Source organism: Tursiops truncatus, chromosome 10 (genome assembly GCF_011762595.2).
Source record: "Tursiops truncatus isolate mTurTru1 chromosome 10, mTurTru1.mat.Y, whole genome shotgun sequence".
NCBI classification, from domain to species: Eukaryota; Metazoa; Chordata; class Mammalia; order Artiodactyla; family Delphinidae; genus Tursiops; species Tursiops truncatus.
The window spans coordinates 96775296-96796925 of record NC_047043.1 but is presented as its reverse complement, the minus strand read 5'-3'; the positions used below and the strand labels follow the sequence as shown (position 1 = coordinate 96796925).

The window sequence follows — 21630 nt, the reverse complement described above, 5'->3', positions numbered from 1 at the left end:
CCTCTAATAAACACCTTATTCCAGAATACTCATAGTGGTCCTGCTTCCCAGACTGAACCTTGACAGACAGACTTAAGGTGGCAACGTGTCAAAAACTGGTGAACCTGGGTGACTGTTGAACCTTTCTTACAACTTCTCTGTAGAATTCAAATTTTAAATAAGATTTTAAAATTAAATATTTTGAGGAATGAATCACGAGGGAATGAATGTTGTTAACTTAATGTGCTCCTATTATCCTAGTTTTAGACCTTCATTTCGTTGACCACATTTAAGTTTCTTAGAAGAGTGAAAGCACCTCCCTTCTGTGGCTCAGAATCATTTTCTATCCACTCATTCCAAGACTTCTGGGGAAGTCCAGTTCCATGTCCCTGGATTTTGAGCCCAAATCTCTCTCTGTTGGGGAAAAATGTTTTCTGTGTATCTCTCGCTGTTTTGATGAAAGAGGCTATTGTGACCCCCACCCCAAAGAACTGAAGGTCTGACATTGTATATCATAGAACCTTTATTATTTTTCCTCTATATTCTTAGAAACGTACATAACGCCCGTGCTCTAGTTATAACACCATTTATAGACATTTAAAATGCATCTTCATGTATAAATATTTTACATTTGGTCCATAGAACAGATAATTTTACTAAATAATACTGTAATATTTTTTAAAACAGGCTCTGTATATAGTTTGAATATGTATATATTACATATATTTTTTAATATAGAGATAGATTTACTTGGTGTTCTGAGAATAAATCCTTATTGCAAAAAAAAGCATATATGATAATACAATATCTTTCCCTCCCCAGGGCAAATACTAAAAAAAGTTACACATATTCACAGTTCTCACAGTAATTGTACGACACATAATATTGTGCTATATAAGTAGGTTTGGATGGAAATCAGTTAAGGGATTTCTTGCCAAACATCTCACTTAGATTTGATTACAAACATTAAATACGCTGCATTTGTCTTCGAAAGACTTGTTCTTAGTTTCAGAATGAAGAACAAAGAGAAAGTTAGAAGTCTTCCTGCCCTTATTCTAAAGGAATTCACACAAAGGATGGGGGCTGGGACCATGAGACACAGTGAAGGGTTCCTTTTGTTCTAAACCCTATAATTTAACAATACATATGCATTTTGATCCTGGATTCACCAGTTGGCATTTGGGATGCCTTAGTAATGAGACTATTTTACAGATGACTTCAGGAAAAGCTTTTAGATTTCCTACACAATATCAAATGAGACCCTATGTACCAAGCATGAGGATGAATGTACATATGTGTGCATTTATATGTGTACGCAGACTTTTTGTTTTTTCTCTACAAGAATGTGCTTAATATTCTGAGGGTAATACCTTATTGCAAGAACTGGTATGCTGGTCACTTTTGGACGAGGATGACAGATTAAAAAACCCACAGTCACAGTTATTTACCATAGTTATTAAGGATTAGTCGTAAAACACAACTCGTGAGTTAACTAGCTAAGGAGTACAGGGCACAACATACGATTTGCTACATGGGAACCCATGTTCCTGGCAAATGAGAAGCGCTGAGTTGCTGGAGCTTGCAAGAAACTGTCTTCACCCGATTTGCTGCCACCACTGTGGAGCCCAGTTCTGGAACGGAACAAATACTACTTCCCAACGAAGCAGCTTTAATCTCGGAAGCACTTGGCGGGGCAGGTCTGGATTAACACTAGCTCCTCATTTACTGGGCTGGCATATATTAGTGGCAGTGAGGAGATTCTCACCGGGGGACTTCAGGGAAGGGGAGAGGGCAGCAGCCTTGACTGGGGTTGCAGTGAGGGAGACGTTTTAAGAAGGAGACAGAAAGATCACTGGATCCACTTTGCCTCAAGGACAGAGCCTCACTTTGATTTCCTCTGCAACTGTTCTGTGCTCTGCAAAGCCGGGCAGCCTAGGAGAAACTGGGGCTCCTGATTAGGGAATTTCCCCAGCGGGATCTGAGGTCCCCGGAATGGTGATTAAAAAAATCAGTTGTGCTTGTGGCAGTTTTCCGAGGAGCAGCGCCCATCGGGAACGATCGCTGTTGGGCCAGGCGCAAGCAGAATGGCGTGGTGAGAAGCGGGGGGCGGGGGGGCCAGGAAAGCTTAGTGCACAGATGCTCATTCCGCCGGGCGGCAGGGAAACAGGACACTGGGCGGAGTGCTTGAGAAAGCAGTTCTGGGAATACCGAAGGGGCTGGGGGTTGTCAAGCTGCCTCGGGAAGGAGAAAACCAAAAAATGAAAGAGCTCTGCTGGCTCTCTGCTCTTAAGAGTGAGCTCTCCCTGGAAATGTCCATTATACAAAATGCCCTTTTCATGTGCACAGAGCAGTGTTCCGACGGAACCGAACTCCTGCCAAGTCCGAGATAACAGTCATGGGTTTCGGCAGTAAGAGAACAGTCAGGAATACAACTAAAAGCCAGGAGTGCGCGGCCTCTCCGCATCACACTCGCTGGCGGGATAAAAATGATCTATCACAGCGGTCACACAGGCCGACTGCTTGATGCTGATGGGGCCCAGATTAAAAAGGTCACCAGCCCGCAGGTGCTGGAGCCATCGGGCATCTTCTTTGCCCACGGCGGGGCCCACGGGGGTGTGACTGTCCCCACCTCCCTCTCTTTGCATGGTGATGGTGTCTGGACTCGCCACTCGAGGTAGGTTGAGATAGACGGTATCTTCAGACATCAAGTGGTGGTCGTGTACAGCCAGGGTCGGGGTGAGAGTGTGGGTGGGCGAGCCGCCCTGCACCCCTAGATGTAGGCCTCTTTGCTGGCGGAGCCGCTGGCCTGCGGCTGCTCTGGGCCATTCTCGGGGCGGACAATGTCTTCGCTGGGCTGGATCATGACCTGGATGCGCTGTGGACAGCAGGAGGATTCAGGCTGGGAGGGAGGGGGGCTGGCCTCTCGTTGGCCCACCCTCTTCTCAAGTCTCCCCTGTTTGTTCTGCCTGCGAGGTGCTCCCAGGTGCCAGCCCCCTCCTGCACACCTTCCAAAGCTCCGCTGGGCCACACCCACTCCCTCTCACTTGGGTCCCTGCAGTAACTGCCCCCAGCCCTCCACTTCCATTCCTGCCCCTAATCCCCTTCATTCTACTCTCAACACCCCAGCCAGAGGGGGATCACATCCCTCTGCTCCTCAGGACCCCACGAGGGCTCCCATTTCACCAAAGTCCTACACGGCCCCACAGGATCTGGCGCCCATCACTGCAGACCTCAGTGTTCTCCCCTCAGCCCCTTGCTCTCTACACTGCAGCCACACTGGCCTCCTCACAAGCACCAAGCAAGCACCTGCCCCAGGGCCTTTGCACTTGCCGGACCCTCTCCAGGGACACCCCTTTCAGACAGTGACACAGCTCAGTCTCTGTCTCCTTAGGTCTTGGCTCAGCGTTATCTCCTCAGCGAGGCGTTGCCCAGCACCCCCTACACCCTCTTTCTCCATATTCCTCATCCCCATCAAATGTGACTTTATTTTGTTAATTGCTGATCTTCCTCTCTCAGAATGTAAGGTCCATGAGGGTAGGATTTTGCTCATGGCTGTGTCCCCAGCACTGACAATAGTGTCTGGCACATAGCAGGTGCTCAATGCATGTTTGCTAAAGGGGTGCAACCTCCCCACCTTCTCTGCACACCCGCCCTGCCATCCTGCCCCATCAGCACTGTCCTCAGACGAGTCTTCCCTTTCCCACCGCTGGGCCTTTGCACAGGCTGTGCTCCCTTCCACAAATGCACCCCTTCTGCCTCTCTGCCACTCTCAGACCTGACTACCTTTTGAGACACAGCAGCGAATCATGGTAAACAAAAGTGTTGGACCTGGAGTTGGAAGAAAGGGCTGTAAGGCCCCAGCTCTGCTAATACCTGACTGCAAGGGATGGGGAAGCAGTTTCCCCACCCGGCACCTCATGTGCTCTTTCTGTGAAGGGAGGAGGCTGGCCCAGCAACTCCAGGGGCTGCGCACAACACGCCACCCCTATGATGCAGACCTTACAGACCCTCATTCTGGCTCTGAGTGTGTCTGGCAGGGACATCTTGGTGGGCAATAAGGCTGAGAGGCACAGATCTAGGTCCTCCCAGCTGTGGCCTTCCACCTCCTCAGTGAAATCTCCCCGGGCTACACTTACTTCATCAATGTCTCAGCACCTGGACCTCCAGCACTGCCTTGTTTCACTCAAGAATTCAATATAATTTAACAAAGAGCTGACGTGGACCTCACATATGCCAGTGGGTCCCTGCTGGGGGCAGCGTGCCTTACGTGAGGTCTAGAGTTAAGCTCTTAACACATCTGATCCCACCCTTACCTGCTCTGAAACCTCAATGGCTCCCCATTTGCCACTGGATAAACTCAGGATAAAGTCCAAAGTTCTTGTCCTGATTTTCAAAGCCCTTCATCATCTGGTCCAACCTTCTTACATTCCCAGCCTCATGTCTTATCACCTCCCTGCACCCCTCCCCACTCTACCCTCCAGCCTCACTGATCAGTTTATACCCCTGGGACTTCTCTCTGCTTCTACTTTTATTATTTATTTATTTTTTAAAAAATTGAAGTAGAGTTGATTTTATGTTAGCTTCATGTGTACAGCACAGTGATTTGGTTTTATATATATGTGTATATATATATATGTATATACACATCCTTTTTCAAATTCTTCTTCCTTATAGGTTATTACAAAATATTAAGTATAGTTCCCTGTGTTATACTATGTCCTTGTTGTTTATCTATTTTATATATAGTAGTGTGTATATGGTTTTTTTTGTTGTTGTTGTTGATTTTTTTGCGGTATGCAGGCTTCTCACTGTTGTGGCCTCTCCCATTGCGGAGCACAGGCTCCGGACGCGCAGGCTCAGCGGCCATGGCTCACGGGCCCAGCCGCTCCGCGGCACGTGGGATCCTCCCGGACCGGGGCACGAACCCGTGTCCCCTGCATCGGCAGGTGGACTCTCAATCACTGCGCCACCAGGGAAGCCCAGTAGTGTGTATATGTTAATCTCAACCTCCTAATTTATCTCCCTTTGGTAACCATAAGTTTGTTTTCTATGCCTGTAAGTCTACATCTGTTCTGTAAATAACTTCATTTGTATCTTTTTTCCCCCCCTGCTTCTACTTTTAAGTCTGGATAGTCCTTAGTTCTCTTCTTTGCTGTCCCCTCTTTAGGAAGCCTTCTCTAACCCTCTATAATGCAGGAGGATGTCTCCCTGGTTCACCCCAATCGTGACCTCTGACACTCTACTTTCACTGGCTATCAAGTTGTTTGTCTCCCCAAATAGACTGTGCTCCATGAGCGTAGGCGTGGTGCCCAACAGAGTGGGGAAGGGGCCCAGCGACAAGAAGGGTGAAGAAGGGACTTACCTGCTTCAGGGAGCCCTTTAAGGTGAGGAACATGTAGGCCATGTACCCCGGGATGAGGACCATGGAAGACAGGGCCATGAGCCAGCCCACACCCTGGCCCCACTTGGGAAAAACGTAGCTTCCCATGGTGAGAGGGGTCATCTGCACAGCACTGAAAATGAACACACCCTGGGGAGGGACAGGAAAGAGGAGGGAGGCAGGCAGTCACCCAGGCTGGACTGCCAAGGCCCCTCCCTAGACCCTGCAGCTGATAGGTCCACTGCCCTCTACCCCTGCCCTGGGGCTGACCCTCACAAGGGCCCAGCATCTTGGGAATCCTGCACCCAAGGCCACTGCTAGGACATAAGGTGCCTTTGTGTATAACAGAAGAAGCCACTGCTTCCGGGAGGACCAACAGAAAAAGGTGCCTTCTCAGTGGCAACCAATAGAAAAGGGCATCCCTTCTGGGAAAGCCAATACGAAGAAGGTGCCCCCTCTGGAAGGACCAATAGCAAAAGGTAGCTTCTCCGGGAGGACCAACAGAAAAGGGCATCCCCTCCTCCAGGTTAACCAGTTTGTCAAGCAGAACAAGGGTGGGAGGTCGCCCCGAGTCGGCCATTGGCTGAGTGTCCCTGTGCAGGACACAACATATGCAGTGGCCCAGCCTCACTGCAAGGACCTGGGCAGCCCCTCCCAGGCCTGCTCGTGCCTCGGCTTCCCCTTGCAGGAGGGAACGAGGGATGCTGAGGATAAGAGGCCTCCCCGAGTGACTGGTTTGGCTTCAGAATCAGGTTTGAGTGCAGCACCAGCCCACTGGGTGATGCTGGCTGGTGAGCCCCAGTACCGACAGCAGTCAAGTGGGGCAATAACGCCTACTGTGCTGATGTTTGAGGATGCTGCAGCGTGTCTGGTACCATGCAGGGCACAGAGTAGATGCTCAGCACAAATGAGAGAATAGTATTCCTAGGGAACAGAGGTCTGTGGGTCTCTTCCCCCTGCCTTTGGCTCCAGAAGTGTCTCTCTGGACCTGAGTCACCCCAGGGCCCGGTCTGGTCCTGCCCTTACCGCCACAATGATGGGGGTGAAGAAGGACCAGCAGAGCTTCCACCAGATGCAGGGCCTGGAGCCAACCATCTCTTGGATGTTGTCATAGAATCGGTTGACACCTGTGACAATTGGAGCAAGAGCAGGAGGGATGGGCGAGCCGTGAGGACTGCAGGTTCAAGGCCCCGACCTGCTGTTTTGTCACAGTGTGACCACGGGCAAGTCACCTAACCTCTCTGAGCCTCAGTTTCCTCATCTGTAACATGGGGCTAATGCTCTGGGGTGGGGGTGGGGGTCCTTATTAGCTAAGGATTCAATAACCAAATCCCCCAGCAAACGAGTTGTATGGGAGAGCAAGTCACCTGAATGTGAAAACATCCACCAACAAAAGGATGTACTTACAAAGAGCATCCCCGTCACTCTCAGTGTCCCTCCCACCCAACATCTCTCCCAGCCATTCCTTCAAAGCTTTGCTGGGCAGGGGTGGTTTTCCCTGCTGATCTGATGCATAAGCAACTGGTGATGAATTGCAAATTGCAAAGAAGAACTGCCAATCTTGCAAAAAAAAACAAAACAAAAAAACCCACTGCAGATGTCCTGAAGTTCATGAGAGTGACACTGGGCACTGGGCACTGCTCAGATCATCAGCAAAGTCACTGACAGTGAGGACCTGACAGTGCTAGACCAGTTAGAAAGCAAGAAGAAAATGATGAGGAAGGGTGAGGTGGCAGGACTACAAACAACATACACAGAATACCAAGGACCCAGAGGGACTCTGGAGAACACTTCTTCCAAAAACATCATCTTGCTGTGACAACCAAAGTGCCCGGAAGGACAGCCTTTTCACTATCACGCAGTTGGGTCAGGAAACTTAGCCCACAAAATCAACAAATAAAAATCATCATGTCCTACATTCTAAGATAGTGCATACTTTTAATTATAGCCTAGCTTTTAAAAATATTTAACTTTAGAACTTTTTTATAGTTTCAGTTTCCTTTTTCTCGATAAAATCTCAAAGAGGTCTTTTATGGCAAAATTTATGAAGAAATTTTGACTCCCATTTTAAATGAGTTTATTTAACTCTTCTTCTTATGGTATCTTCTAAACATGGGACGTCCTGTGCTAACTTCATCGAACTGCAGTGAGGACCGAATAAATTAATGTATGGAGAGGGCCTGGTGCTCAAGTCGTATTTACTGAATGATGACTGAAGAAAGGGATGAATGAATGAATGAACAAATGAACGAGGGAGGGAGGGAGGCGGGGTTGGTGCTTACCATAAAACCAGGAAATGGAGACGCATTCAAAGAACACGAGGAACAGCAGGCTCATGCCACTGGCGGAGTAGTAATCAAAGAGTTTGAAGACGTAAATGCCCCCCTGCGAAAGCAAAAGAGCTGAGAGAGGGTCCACTTCCCCGGGGGACCAGTGCATTCAGTTCCTGGTCAACACAGGCTGTGTGGGTTGGGATTAGGCTACACTGCATCAAGAAGGCTTGAGGGTAGATGAGAGGAAGCACAGAGGTCTTTGCGACCCTGCAAGGATGTGGGCATGGACTCTGGGGAATGGGAAGAAAATGCCCAGGTGGCGGAGGGAAATGTCCCATTTCTGGGAGGGCCTGAGGGCAGAAAAAGGAGCTGGTCATCTGAGCCATCTGTTCACAATGTTAAACCAGTCATGTCTCTCTCCAGAAGCTCTTCCATAGTTTAAATAAGACTGTAATGTAATATATACAATGTAAAGAGATATAAAGTAAAATAAAATAAAATCCAAATGCCCACCTGGAAGGTCCTGCATGATCTGGCTCTGCAGCCACTACCTACTCCCCCACTCCCTCTGTCGCTACCACGCTGGCCTTCTTTCTGTCCCTCAAGCTTGCCAAGCCCATTCCCACCCCAGGGCCTTTGCACCTGCTGTGCTTTCCTCCCCTAGCTAGATCTTCCCCTGGCTGGCTCTTCCTCGCCATGTGAGTTTCAGCTGAAAGGTCACTTCCTCAGAGGGACTGCCCTGACTACTCTGTCCAAGGCACCGTCCTTCCCACCCCTGCTGTTCATTCTCTGTCCCACTATCCTCTGTTCTTCATGGCATTTAATGATCTAATTTGCATGTCAGTCTTGTCCACCAAAATGAAAGGTGGGATGGGACAAGGCTGGGGCATAGAGGGCCTGGGAGTGGCCCCGGGCAGGCAGCAGCAGAGGTGTGCCAGGTGCTGACGCGCTCACCTGGGTGATGTTAGACAGGCCGATCAGGTAGGAGACGATGCAGACGGCGGCAATGAAGAGCTCCCTGCGGTTGCGGAGCAGCCTGGGGTACTCATCCACCAGGGCAGTGATGAAGCCTTCCACGGTGCAGAACTGCGGGGGGCGGAGGTCAGCCACCCCAGGCAGCCCCAGCCCCACCCACCCAAAGCCTCACCCTGTGGGGACGGCAGGGCCAGGGGAACCCTGGGTTCCAGGCCTGACTCTCCCTCTGCCTCCCTCTGTGACCTCAGGAGAATCCCTTCCCCCTGGGCCTCAGTTTCCCCATCTGGAAAATGCGGAAGGTAGCTGAGCTGATCCCTGAAGTGTCATGTGGTAGAACATCCCGTGGGTTTGAAACTCTTGGCCAGCTTCTAGGGGGCCTAAGACAATGGGCTCCTCTCCCTGCTTGGTCCTGGACCAGTGAGGCTGGGTGGGGGCTCCTCAAGGCGCCAGGGAGGGTAACCTCACCTGGCTGTCAATGCCCAGCATGAGCAGCATGGAGAAGAACAGGATGGCCCAGAGAGGAGAGATGGGCAGCTGTGTCACCGCCTCCGGATATGCCAGGAACGCCAGCCCAGGGCCTGTGGCAGGAAGGGCAGAAGAGGAAAAAATACAAGGCGCTGAGCCCCTGCGGCATCCCCAGCGCACCCACTTCCTGAGCTTTATTTCATCTCATCTTCAGAGGAAACGTTTCAGTGAGTGTTATCAGCCTCCCTTTCCAGACAAGGAAACAGTTGGGGGGAGGGGCTGAGGAAGGGGGAGGCAGGAGGCTACAGAGTTGGGTCCAGAGGCAAGGGGACCAGTGAGATAAGAGGAGGGACTGCAGTGACCTGGCCAGCGGTGGGGACTGGGGACAGTGCTGGCGCAGACAGGGGACCGGATGGAGAGATACTCAGGAGGCAGAGTGGGCAGGTCCTGGTTTTGGTTGGTTTGCGAGGGAAGGGGAGGGAAGACAAAGGAAGGGTCCAGGATGATGCTGGGGGCCTGGCCTGGGCACTAGACACTGGAACCCTTTGCTACGATGGGAGAACAGGGTAGGAGAAGGCTTGATGAGTTTGGGACACTGTGAGTGTCTGGGGGTGGGTATTCAGGAGATCAGGGAAAACAGTGGAAGAAAGAAGAGACTGTAACCCCTCTGGGGTCTGGCTCTGGAAAGGGGGTTGGCTGGGAAGTTCCAGAGAAATGAGATGCTGCGCTGCCCGTGCAGGGGAGAGCAAGCCCTTGGAGGGGAATGTTCCTTTCCACACGACACGCCCAGCTCCCCACGACAGAGAAGGGACAGGTCACATTGCCTCCCTGAGCCTCTGCTGAGCACACAGTGGGTCCCCCGCGTTTGAGCAGGGAAGGGGGTGTGTCTGGGGCTGTCCTTGGACCCTGTGGCATGGATGACTGTGTGGAGAGCAGAGTGGGCACAGCCCAGTCGGTGAGAACCTTTTTGGAACTGGGACAAAAGCACCGATGCGGGCGCTTTGAGTCACGATGGTGAAGGTGTCTGGGTTGGACCGAAGTTGATATCCCAGGGGACAAGAGTAGGTCTGCTCCCCCCAGATGTCCAGGATCGTGCTGGAGGTGCCAGAATGGCCTGGCTTTGCAACCAGCCAGGTCTGGGGTCAACTCCAGTCCTACCACCTTTGAGCTCTGTTAATTTGGGTAGGTGACCTTGGTGAGTCTCGGTTTCCTCACCTATGACATAAGGATAACAAGAGCACTGACCCCATGGTGTTGGGAAGATTCAGGGACACTGTCCATGTAAATGCTCAGGGCACTGCTGGCAGGTAGGGACACTCAACGCCAGCGAGCCACGGTGGTGATGACGGTGACAGCGATGAAGATGTACAAAGTCCGCGGGGTTAGCCCCTCCCCCCAGCCCTCCCCAGTGCGGTGCTGACCTGAGGCCGCCACATCAGCAATGGACCTCTTGGTGACATGGGCCATGAAGCCCACGATGGAGAAGATAACAAATCCTGCGAACATGCTGGTGCAGGAATTGATGCAGCAGACGATGATGGAGTCCCTGCAGAGAGGGAGGGATGGGGTCAGGAAGGGTGGGGCTGGCGGGAAGGTGAGCTAGTGGGCCGTGGTTATCAAGGGGCGAGGCGGAGTAGGGTACCTGTGAGCCGAGCTACTGGTGTGCCCCTCCCCCCGCCTCCCCCGGAAGGGGTGGAACCGGAAGGAGTGGCCAGAAGGTTTTGGCTCAGAGATGGGTGGAGTTGACAGGCCAAGGGAGGGGCGTGCTCTCGGAGGGGCGTGGCCGCGGGGAAGCACCTGTAGACGTTGTTGTGGAAAGAGTTGTAGCTGCCGAGAGCGATCAGGGATCCCAGGCCCAGCCCATAGGAGAAAAAGATCTGGGTAGCCGCATCCAGCCACACCTATAGGCAGAATGATTAAAAAAAAAAAAAAAAACGTCAAAGTCATAATCATAGCCCGGAACGCCCCAGGGCCTTTCACACGTGCTAACCAGCTCTACCAGGCAGCAACCCCAGTTCACATACGCGGGTCCCTCCGAGAGGTGCGATAACTTATCCTAAAGGTGGTAAACGATGGCTCAGGACTCAGATGTGCTCTTATCCCAGCGGGGGGCGCTCCAGGACCAGGTTGGGAGGTTGCTCACCTCAGAGTCCGACAGCTTGCGGAAGTTGGGCGTGATGTAGAAGAGGATGCCCTCCTTGGCCCCGGGGAGCGTCACTCCGCGGAAGAACAGGATGATCAGCATGATGTAGGGATACGTGGCAGAGAAGTAGACCACCTGGGAGGAAAGGGGGCGAAGGGTTACGCCCCTTCCAGCGCACCCATGCTCTCCTTAACCACTTTACCTACATCCCTACCTGTTGTGGCTCTGGGCTTGGTTCCAATTCATCTTCCTCCAGGAAGCCTTCCTGGATTCCTAACCTGCTCCTCTTGGCCACTTTTCTGAAGCTGCTCCTTGGTGTCTGAATCAACCAGCTCAGCACCCATTTTTTCCCCTTTCCCTACCCTTCCTATTTTTTTATTTTTATTTAAAGTATTCAAATAATATATGTGGTGACAAGGAAATTTTTAAATTACATATGAATACACACACAAATTAGAGTTCCTTTCAACAGCCCGTAGAATACAAGTTACATGAGGGACAGGACTTGTCGTGTTCACTTCTCTGTTTTCCCAGTGCCTAGAACAGTCCATGGTATATAGTAGACACTCAGTAACTGCCTGACAGATACATAAGTGCATGGATGTTAATATTTTAATATTCTCTTTTGAGACTTTCCTTTGCATATATGATTACATTTTCTGACAAATGAGGTGCAAATTATATACTTGCCTTTTCATTTAACATGTTTAAAGTTAAAAAACACAGTACGTACAGCTTTGTTTCTTGTTTCGTTTACTGAATGCTGTTTTACTGTCTCATACACTGTGATTTTTAATTATACAAAACAGTCTCTCAGGAGGTCCCACCACCCTTTTTAAAATTTCCCCTACTGTTATCCGTTCAGGTTATTTCCAATTTTATGTGAGTCTCAATACTACTACACCAGACACCCTGTAGATAACTTTGTCTACAAAATTATTATACTATTCTCGAGAAAAATTCTTAGAAGTGGAATTACTGAGTGAAAAGGAATAAACTTCTCAAGGCTTTTTGATCCACATTGCCTAATTACCTCCCAGAAACTGAACTTCGTCCAGTACTACAGACAGTGCCTTTCCCACAAAGGGGCCAGCACTGAGGATAATCACCTTACAAATTACTTTAAATTGATAATCAAGAGACTGACATCACTGTCTGAAATGGCATTTCTTTGCTCACCAGTGTGAAAGAGCAATTTTCAAGGTCAGTAACCTCTGTACCTCCAAGTCTGATGTGCCCCTACTTCCCGGTCAGCATAAATTATTCTCTGGGTTAGTCTCATCTCCCTGACGACTCTGAGACTCTTCAGGCTTAGGAAAGGCAGCCACGATCCAGCAGAAAAAACACTGTACTTGGAATTAGGAAAAGGGGATTTAAAACCATCTGTGTCACCTACAAGCTGTGTGACACTGGGTCAATTTCTCATCCTCTCTGAACCTAGCTTTTTCTTGTCTGGGTACAATCAACCTTTTTGCTCAGACAGGTTGGGTGTATGAGGACATACAACATGCTTAATCCATGTCATCTATGTCTTGCTCTTCACTGGGTCTTTGGCATGGAGCCAGGTATACAGTAGGAGCTCAGCAAATGCTCATTGATAGACTGGTTGACTCACTCAAAAGATGCAGTGAGAGGGGCTCTACTCTCTGTCCCCAAGAAGTAGTCAGTCTCCTAAGGCAGCAGGAACTTTAGGTACCACCCACAACCCACAAATAATTATAATAGACATCATGTATTGAGTGCCGACTGTGTGCTAGGCATATGCTCTACATTCCATGCAGACTGATTATCTCAGTCTTTGAGACAACCCTGTAAGGCACTAATACTGTGACCATTTAGCAGATGAGGAAACTGAGGCTCGGAAAAGTGAAGTGACTTGCCCAAGTGCACACAGCTAGGGCCCAGGGGACTGACATTCAAATTCAGCTCTGTCTCCGCCAAAGCCCTTGGGCCCTACATTCTTCTGCTGCCTGAAGTTGGGCTGGGAGACACCCGTGCCCTCCTCCTGCTCACCTAGCCTAGGGACAAAGCAGAGATGTTTGACAGCGGCCTTGGTTCTGAGAACCCGGTGGATCCGAAGGTCCCACCTGACCGCAGTTGGGCAGCTTCTCGTTAGCTGGGTCCGTGCCCAAGTGTGTAATTCACTAAGGTTCTGTTTTGCTCGATTCAGCTTCTTGGGCAGTCTGGACCTCCCTGTCTGAGCCGGATTCAGTTCAATTCCTTTCTTTCTCTTACTTGCTCTAAGACCTCAGACAATACCCTTGCCCTGTGAGTTTCCTTCCGGTCCAGGCCAGTGAGAGACTTGGCCATCTTCTGTCCCCAGACTCCTGGGATGGGGCTTGAAAACAGAAAGAGGTGGGGGTGAGGCCAGTCCCCACCTCACCCCCGATCTGATTGGCAATTTAATCCCCAGGTGTCCCCAGGCTGGACATCCCAGCTTGGCACGGCTCTGCCTTTGCCAAAAACAGAAACAATAACAACTCCTCTTGCTAGCTTCTGATTTCTTCACAAAATCAGCAGCTCATTTGATTCACATAACAAACCAATGGATAAGCGGTTATTGGTCCTATTTTACAGAAGAGGACACTGGGTTTCAGAGAGGCAAAGCGATTTGTTCCAGGTCACACAGCCACATAAATGGCCAAGATGGGTCAGAACCGTTTGAACACAGGGCCTGAGTATTTAACCATGAACCAATCCATCTCTATTACCTCCTCAAAGGCCAGGATGTAACTGTGCTCACCTCTGGATCACCTGCACCTAGAACAAAGCTTGGAACAGAGTAGATCTCAGGGATGGTTTGTCAAATGGTCCAGGAGCCACATTTGCCCTCCGCTTTGCAATGGCTCTGCCCGGCCCAGGGGAATCTCGATCTCAAGGGATTCACCATGAGCCTGGCACTGCACTAACAGCATGACTTGCAGTATTTCCTTTAATCCTTTTATTCCTATTTTACAGGAAAGGAAACTGAGGCACAGAGAGATGAAGGCACCTGCTTAAGTCAAAGCTGGATGGGGTTCCTGGGAGCTATTGACTCCTCACCCAGAGCAGAGATCCCTTTGTAGACCCATCCCCCTTGGGTCCCCACTGTGCACACCTCTTACCTTTCCAGTCCAGCCAACACCCTTCCAGATACAGAAATACACAAGGATCCAGGCGATGGCCAGGGTGATGGCCAAAGGCCAGCGGATTTGACCTGGCTTATCCAGCCCGTCTGTCATCTGATGCATGTTGCGCCTGGTGGAACATCGGAGGGAGGACAAAGTTACGTGGGGCTGGCGGGGGCTGGAGTGGCCCGGGGGCGCCCAGGGAGTGATGGTGCTGACAGCTGTGATCACTGGGCTCCAGGAGCTGGGCGGGGGCCACGGGTCCGTTACACTAATCGGGAGAAAGTGCTGTTTGCTCAAGGGACCTGCCAGTGACTTAGTTCTGCCACCACGGCTGCTCACCTGGATGTCTGCAGAGGCCTCCCGGCAGGACCACCCCCTTCACTTCTGCTCTGTCCCCACTCCAGCCCCTTCTAATGTCTGATCATGTCACTTTCCTGCTTAAAAGCTTGCAGTGCATAGCTCGCTGTTGTTCTCACTGGCCCTGAGTGATACGCCACCGCCCCCAGGGATGGCCCCGCACTCACTCCCAGAACTCCACCACGGCACTGGTCATGGTGCTGGTGTTGACGATGCTGTAGTTGGAGAAGCAGCGGTCTGTGTTCCAGGGGTTGTCACACTGTTTCCACGGCAGCGTCTGCAAAGACACAGCGGCCCAGATAAACCACATAAGACCCCCAGAGCTGGCCCCAGTGGCCCCAGCACATCCCGCACATCCTCACAGTCCTCTGAGCCTGCTCACAGCCATTACCGCACCTCCCATTCCCAACAGCTCCAGATGCAGGTCATGTTGTGAGCCCCATTTTAGAGATCAGAGAGGGGCAGCAACTTGCTCAAGACCACACAGCTCCTACATGTCAGGGCTGAAATTTGAACCTCAGCCTTTTCACTCTGAAAACCAGCTCTCCGAGCTGTACCGAAAGGTCTCCTGTGTCCACCCTGGGGCCACTTCCCAGCTACGTGACCTTGGGTAAGTAACCATGCCCGTCTGAGCCGGTGCACGATGAAGTTAACAGTGAACACTTACAGTGTTTGTTCTTTGCTGGGTATGGTTCTAAGCACTTTACACATATTACTCCTTAATCCTCACACAACCGTATGAGGTGAGGTGAGTTTTACCTTAAGCCCCATTTTATAAATGAGGGCACTGTGGCTCAGAGAGGTTAAGTCTCTTTCCTGAAGCGGCACAGTTGGTATAGACTAGGGTCAGGATTTGAACCCAGGCTGTCTGGGTCTATATAACATGGGCGAATGGTGCTATGACGAGGACACAAGGGCTACTGAAGGCAAACCACGCCCGCCACCCGGAGGAATGGCCCTGTCGGCAGAACGGTGGTCCCAGTAGAGGGAGGGTGGGGTCTGGGTCTGCCTCCTTCTGGGGGGCGGGTGTTCCAAGGGGCCACTCACTGTGGTGAAGGAATTGTACAGGTAGTAGATGGCCCAAGAGATGATGACAATGTAGTAGATGTTCAGCCAGAACGACAGCACAGCAGCGGCAAGGCCCACACCTGGGACCAGACACATCATCACGACCTTCATTTAATACAGTAAGAATCATAACCATCCCAGCTCCTGTCATTGTTGTCATTTTCCAGGACATCTACAGTGTCACTGGAACTTGGAGAGAAGCAGGGACTTGGCTAAGGTCACACACACATGGCAAGTGAGGGAGCCAGGACTTGCGTCTGGGGCCCAGCACAGGCTGGTTGCAGGGCGGACCGGGGCCTTGGCTTGCCAGGCAAGCACGACCCTGCACATGTCCACCCGAGTGTCCGTCAGGCACTGAGCAAGGAAGCAGAGGAAGTCGCGCTCAGCCCCTGCTGGGGAAATGAGCTCAAGGGGCAGGGCAGGCTGACGTGCGTGCGGGGCCTCTGGACTGGGTCCTCCTCTGACCAGCATTGCCATGGGTCACCTGGCCCCTGCAAGGGCTCCCCGCTGCTCAGACGTGACCCAACAGCTCCCTCTGTCCAGGGCCCGGAGCTGTGGGCAGGAGCACGACCACAACCCACAGCTCCACTCTGCACACTCACCCTTGAACATGGGGGCCAGCTTCCACACCCCCAGGCCCCCGATGGACGTGTACTGGCCCAGGGAGCACTCCAGCAGGAAGAGCGGGACCCCCGCAAAGATGAGCGTCAAGAAGTAGGGGATCAGGAAGGCCCCTGCGGGGTCGAGAAGAGAGATGCTCGTGGCCTTGAGCTTTTAGAAACCCGGTCGGTCAGAGAGAGCATCACAGCGGGGCGTTCTGGGGTCCCTGCCACGATTTCATTATATTCTACCTTAAAAGCAGCCCCCGAAGCCAAAGTGAGGCCCGAGGACGTCCTTTGCTCAAGACCCATGCCCTGCACTTTGCAGAATGAAGACGGGACCTTTCGGGCATCATTAACAGAGGACTACTGCCCTTTGGGAATCCTTTGGAAAAGGACAAGAAGCAGAAGTGGGGCCTGGCACTCCCATTGGAGTCTTTAGGGGACCCATTTCCCCAAGGTCACCCCAGAAAATGCCTAAGCAGGACACTCTCCGTGTGTGTGTGTGTGTCGGGGGGGGGGTGTGCAGACCCAGCAGGAGGTCACCAGGCCAGCACCTACCGCCACCGTTTTTCCCGCAGAGATATGGGAACCTCCAGACATTGCCCAGCCCGATGGCGTAGCCCACGCAGGACATGAGGAAGTCGAAGCGGCCCTTCCATGTGTCCCGGTCTGGAAGGTCCGCCGCCTTTTTCTGCACCTTGACCACCAGCGTTTTGGGCTTGTCATTGGCCACAGGGACCTCGCTGACCTCCGTGGAGATCTGCCCATCGGCCACCTTGCTGCCATTGGTCGCCATGTCTTGGAGTTTGGACGCAGGGGTCCTGGCAGACGGACGTGCGATGTCAGCCCTGGTCTACGTGGACAGCAGTTTTGCGGCTCAAGGTCACCCTAGGAGAACAGAGGGATAGGGTGACAGGCACTGAAGGTGTTAAGATCCTGGAGTCGCCCCAAAATAACAAAATAACCCACAAACCAAGGGACGAAGAGGGCTCTCCCTCTTTTTCCTGCCAGCTCCTGCCCCAGGAGGAAGGAAGATGCCTTTTGCTTCCAAAGTCAGCATGTGAGAATGTGGTCTTGATGTCTCCTGGGCTAGCATCAACGCTGGCCATCTGTGTCACGTGCCCTCCGTTACATGTCCATGTCAGAGAGTAGCCCCAGGCAACCAAAATTCCAAACAGAAGTATTATGTGCACTTCACCTTTGCCTCCCAGGATGCAGTTGGGAGATTTTCCATTCGCTGAGGCCATAATAGCCAAGGCAGGGTAAGCAATGCAGGATTTTCCTGTGAGGCTGAATAGGGAGGTTTCCTGGCTGCAGCGGTAGGTGAAGGCGGTATGTGAGCACAGACTCTGATCATGATCAAAGTCCTCTTTGCCACTTTGGAGCTGTGTGACTTTGAGTAAGCTTCTTAACCTCTCTGGGCCTCACTCTCCCTATCTTTTAATTTGAGGATGATCGTAGTGGACCCCTTACCGGGCTGTTGTTCTTCACTTAGTGAGCACCCAGTGGCTGCAAACAGTGAGGACCTGCTACTAATTCACCAGCAGCCCCCAAGCCTGGCTGTGTTTCCAAGTCATTTAGGAAGCTCTACAAAGACACAGGTCCCCAGGTCCCTCCCCAGATGTGCCACATCAGAATCTCTAGGAGACAGCCCCAGATCTATACTTTTTTTTTTTTTACATCTTTATCTGAGTATAATTGCTTTACAATGGTGTGTTAGTTTCTGCTTTGTAACAAAGTGAATCAGTTATACATATACATATTTTCCCATATCTCTTCCCTCTTGCGTCTCCCTCCCTCCCACCCTCCCTATCCCACCCCTCTAGGTGGTCACAAAGCACCGAGCTGATCTCCCTGTGCTATGCGGCTGCTTCCCACTAGCCATCTATTTTACGTTTGGTAGTGTACATATGTCCATGCCACTCTCTCGCTTTGTCCCAGCTTACCCTTCCCCCCGCCCCCATATCCTCAAGTCCATTCTCTAGTAGGTCTGTGTCTTTATTCCTGTCTTACCCCTAGGTTCTTCAGGACATTTTTTTTTCTTAAATTCCATATTATATGTGTTAGCATACGGTATTTGTCTTTCTCCTTCTGACTTACTTCACTCTGTATGACAGATCCTAGGTCCATCCACCTCATCACAAATAGCTCAATTTCGTTTCTTTTTATGGCTGAGTAATATTCCATTGTATATATGTGCCACAAATAGAACTACCATATGACCCAGCAATCCCACTACTGGGCATATACCCTGAGAAAACCGTAATTCAAAAAGAGTCATGTACCAAAATGTTCATTGCAGCTCTAATTACAATAGCCAGGAGATGGAAACATCATCAATGAACGGATCTATACTTTTAACAAATCCCGATAAAGGAGATTCTTAGGCCGGGAGCCCAGCCCAGCCCTCAGGCAAGGAAGGACTACCAGCTTGGATGACCTCTCTGACCCTCGGTCTCCCCCAGATGTTCTACCTACATTCTGTACCCTTCTTACCTCTTTAGTTGCAGAGGCAGCATGGGGTAGAAGACAGCATATGACACTGGATCAGACCTGTCCTGGATTCAAATCTCCAGTCCACCTTTTACCAGCAGAGTGACCCTAAGTACTACTCTTGATTTCTCTGGCCTCAGTTTTTCCACCTATAAAATGGGGAGGGGGGATCCTATCTGGCTTGTAGAATTATGGCCAAAATAAACTTTAATGGCTGCGAGGGTGCTTTTCACCCAAATGGTTCAGAAAAGAACTCCATAGATGGTTGTTTTGATTTTGGTTGTTGATGTTACCTGACGGTTTTCTGTGCTGGGTCAGCTCCAGAGCAGCTCCCTCTGCAACCCCTGGGTGAGAGCCTGCAAAGCAGAGGACAGGAGGGACGTTGAACGGACAGACGGGCTGATAGTAGCCCTGGGCAGAGAGCAGCAGGGGTGCAGGAAGCCTGCCAGCATCTGAGCTGCAGATGGGCCCCATGGAGCCACCCAGCAGGGGTGACCACAGCATGTGCACACAGCAAGATGCCAGTCCCCGGCGCTGGGAACGTGCAGGAGTGGGCTTGCTGCCCTCGGGACAGTAGTGGGGGTGGGCATGAGGGTGACGTGAGGAAGACATTCCATAATTTTACCAGAAGGAAAAGAGAAATCAAGAGAGGGGCTGCAGCTCCGCAGGGCCCCGTGGGGAGCCAATGAATGCAGCAGATATTTTTCTCCATCCTCCATCCAAACTTGCAGAAGTGTTGCCAAAGACCATGTACGAATATGGGAGAGAGTGAAGAAAGTAGGTTTCAAAACAGTTCATTTAGTGTGACCCCATTTTTGCCCCATCCCCCCAAAACTGTTCATTAAAAAAAAAAATCAAAACCTAAAACACCAGAAGGATATACCCTAAGACATTCACATTCACAGTGAGTAGTTTCTAAGTGAGTTGTATTTTCTTCTTTGTTCTTTTCTGGATTTCTATAATGTTCCACATTTTTTTAAAAAAATTAAAATACCAGAATAAACTTATGGAACCCTCAGAGCAAACGGAGCACGTGAGCACTGGCCAGTGGGCTCTCAGTTGTAGGAGCTGAGCCAAAGCAACGTGTGGCGTGGGCCTGGCCCTGTCCCAGCGGCCCCTCCCCTCAGCTCTGCCCCACCTGGGGGCACCCTGTTTGCTGTGCACTCATCCCCCCACCACATGCAGTCCCCGTTACCAAACTCCACTGTCTCTTCCTAGAGTTCACAGAGAACCAGACCATCTTCGGATAATCCAAACTTTACCGCCAACCCTGCTTCTTGTTCTCAAGGATGGTCTCAGATGCCCATCTAGATCCTGGCCTGAGCAGGGGAACATCAGAGGGAACTCCAGACTCGGGTGGGGTGACTGCCTCCTAACATCAGGAATGGCAGGAGGCAGCCGATTCTATGTCCACCAGGGAATCTTGGGGACAGAGCAGCCTCAGGAAAGTGGGGAGAGGCTAAAGCAGCCCCTCTTTTGGGGGAGGAAGGGTCAACCATTAACTGTTAAGACAATGATGCCCTTAACTGTCTCCACAATTTAAACTTACAGGTACTAGCCTCCATATTTGTTCAAAATGATCCAACCACTTTGCACCAGGGCTGGTCACCTGACCCCGGCAAGTCAATCGAGCCTCCTTCCCTGGGAATCCGGCGCGGGGCCGAGAAAGAAGGCAGTCTCTCCAGCGACTTGGGAACTCTGAGGCGGCCATCTTTTGCCCACCTTGTCCTCAGAGCAGCAGAGAGAGTTGGTGTGCTGAGGAGGGAGGAAATCAGAGATCAAACGACAAAGAGAGGGTCTTCAAGGCATTCTACTCTGCGGTTCCAGGCTTTCTTAAGACTGGCTACGTTCCTGCTCTCGGAGTTTGCAAAGCATCCCCATGGTTGTAAAACAAATTCCCCATTTTTGCAGGTTGGGTCCGGGGTTCCTGCTACAATCCTGAATCTCTGCACACACCCCTGTGTCCTGGAGGAACAGCAACTTCTGGGCTTCATTCTGGGTTTACTTGTTGATTCTCAGGGAGACTCAAATCAAACCAAACTCTAAAATCTACTGGGCTTTGGAAACTGGTGTGTGCCCTGGGCCACAGGGTCATCTGACGCCAGAGAGAGAGGTAGAAAGATGGCAGGGCGTGTTGAACCAGGTGGAACGGGGTGTGTATATCCTTTGCGGGAACCGTTCAAGGCTGAAGGAGGAGAGCTCCGGTTCACCAGGAAGTTTATTCCATCGTCTTCTCCATGAGTATATCGAAGCCCTCCGGAGAGATCAAAGAGGGCGGCTGCTCCAGAGAACTCACAACGAGGAAGACATATGTGCAGTTTCCAGAACTAGGGCACGTATACAGATTCAGCCAAATGTCTGCAACTTCCCCATGAAGAGCCGTATAAGCACACGTGCAGTCTTCCAGGATCAAGAATGTAAAGCCAGGAATTAGTATAAATGATGCTTCTTTGAGGAATCAGACTGAGAAGGCCCTTCCTGCAAGGACCAGCCCAGGCCTAAATCAGACAGACCTTCGCTCCCTCCGACACTTACGTTGGGCGAGTTACGTCACCTCTTTGATCCTCATCTGTAAAATGGGGGGAAGATAATGCCTCCCTCCACGGGTTGTGGGAAGATTAAATGAGACATGCCTGTAAAGCATGGGAAAGAACACCCGGCTCACAGCGAGGGTGCAGGGAGTTTCAGCCGTTATCATCGTTGTGATTGCTGCCATCTGTGTGCGGATCGTGGCTCTTAATCTCGTGTTCTCAGCTTCCCAGAAGGCCACAGAGATGATGATGAT

At 51.1% G+C, this 21630-nt stretch overlaps 1 protein-coding gene across 3 annotated transcripts in view; it reads right to left on the bottom strand.

Moving 5' to 3' along the window:
• Window positions 1-470: 470 nt before the first annotated feature.
• Window positions 471-21630, bottom strand: part of SLC6A1 (solute carrier family 6 member 1) — a 40429-nt gene continuing 19269 nt past the window's right edge. The window contains exons 2-17 of one of the 3 annotated variants that reach the window (XM_073787702.1): window positions 19471-20600; window positions 19139-19201; window positions 16911-17240; window positions 16353-16484; window positions 15730-15830; window positions 14850-14959; window positions 14320-14452; window positions 11216-11350; window positions 10870-10973; window positions 10494-10618; window positions 9073-9185; window positions 8587-8718; window positions 7642-7744; window positions 6386-6486; window positions 5342-5509; window positions 471-2854 (exon numbers count right to left, since the gene is read on the bottom strand). In XM_073787702.1, the coding sequence (XP_073643803.1) occupies window positions 2750-2854; window positions 5342-5509; window positions 6386-6486; window positions 7642-7744; window positions 8587-8718; window positions 9073-9185; window positions 10494-10618; window positions 10870-10973; window positions 11216-11350; window positions 14320-14452; window positions 14850-14959; window positions 15730-15830; window positions 16353-16484; window positions 16911-17148 (1800 nt within the window). In that variant the 5' untranslated portion in view covers window positions 17149-17240; window positions 19139-19201; window positions 19471-20600 and the 3' untranslated portion in view covers window positions 471-2749. The remainder of the gene's footprint in view (window positions 2855-5341; window positions 5510-6385; window positions 6487-7641; window positions 7745-8586; window positions 8719-9072; window positions 9186-10493; window positions 10619-10869; window positions 10974-11215; window positions 11351-14319; window positions 14453-14849; window positions 14960-15729; window positions 15831-16352; window positions 16485-16910; window positions 17241-19138; window positions 19202-19470; window positions 20601-21630) is intronic. The other 2 variants (XM_033863724.2, XM_073787703.1) reach the window with 2 other exon arrangements.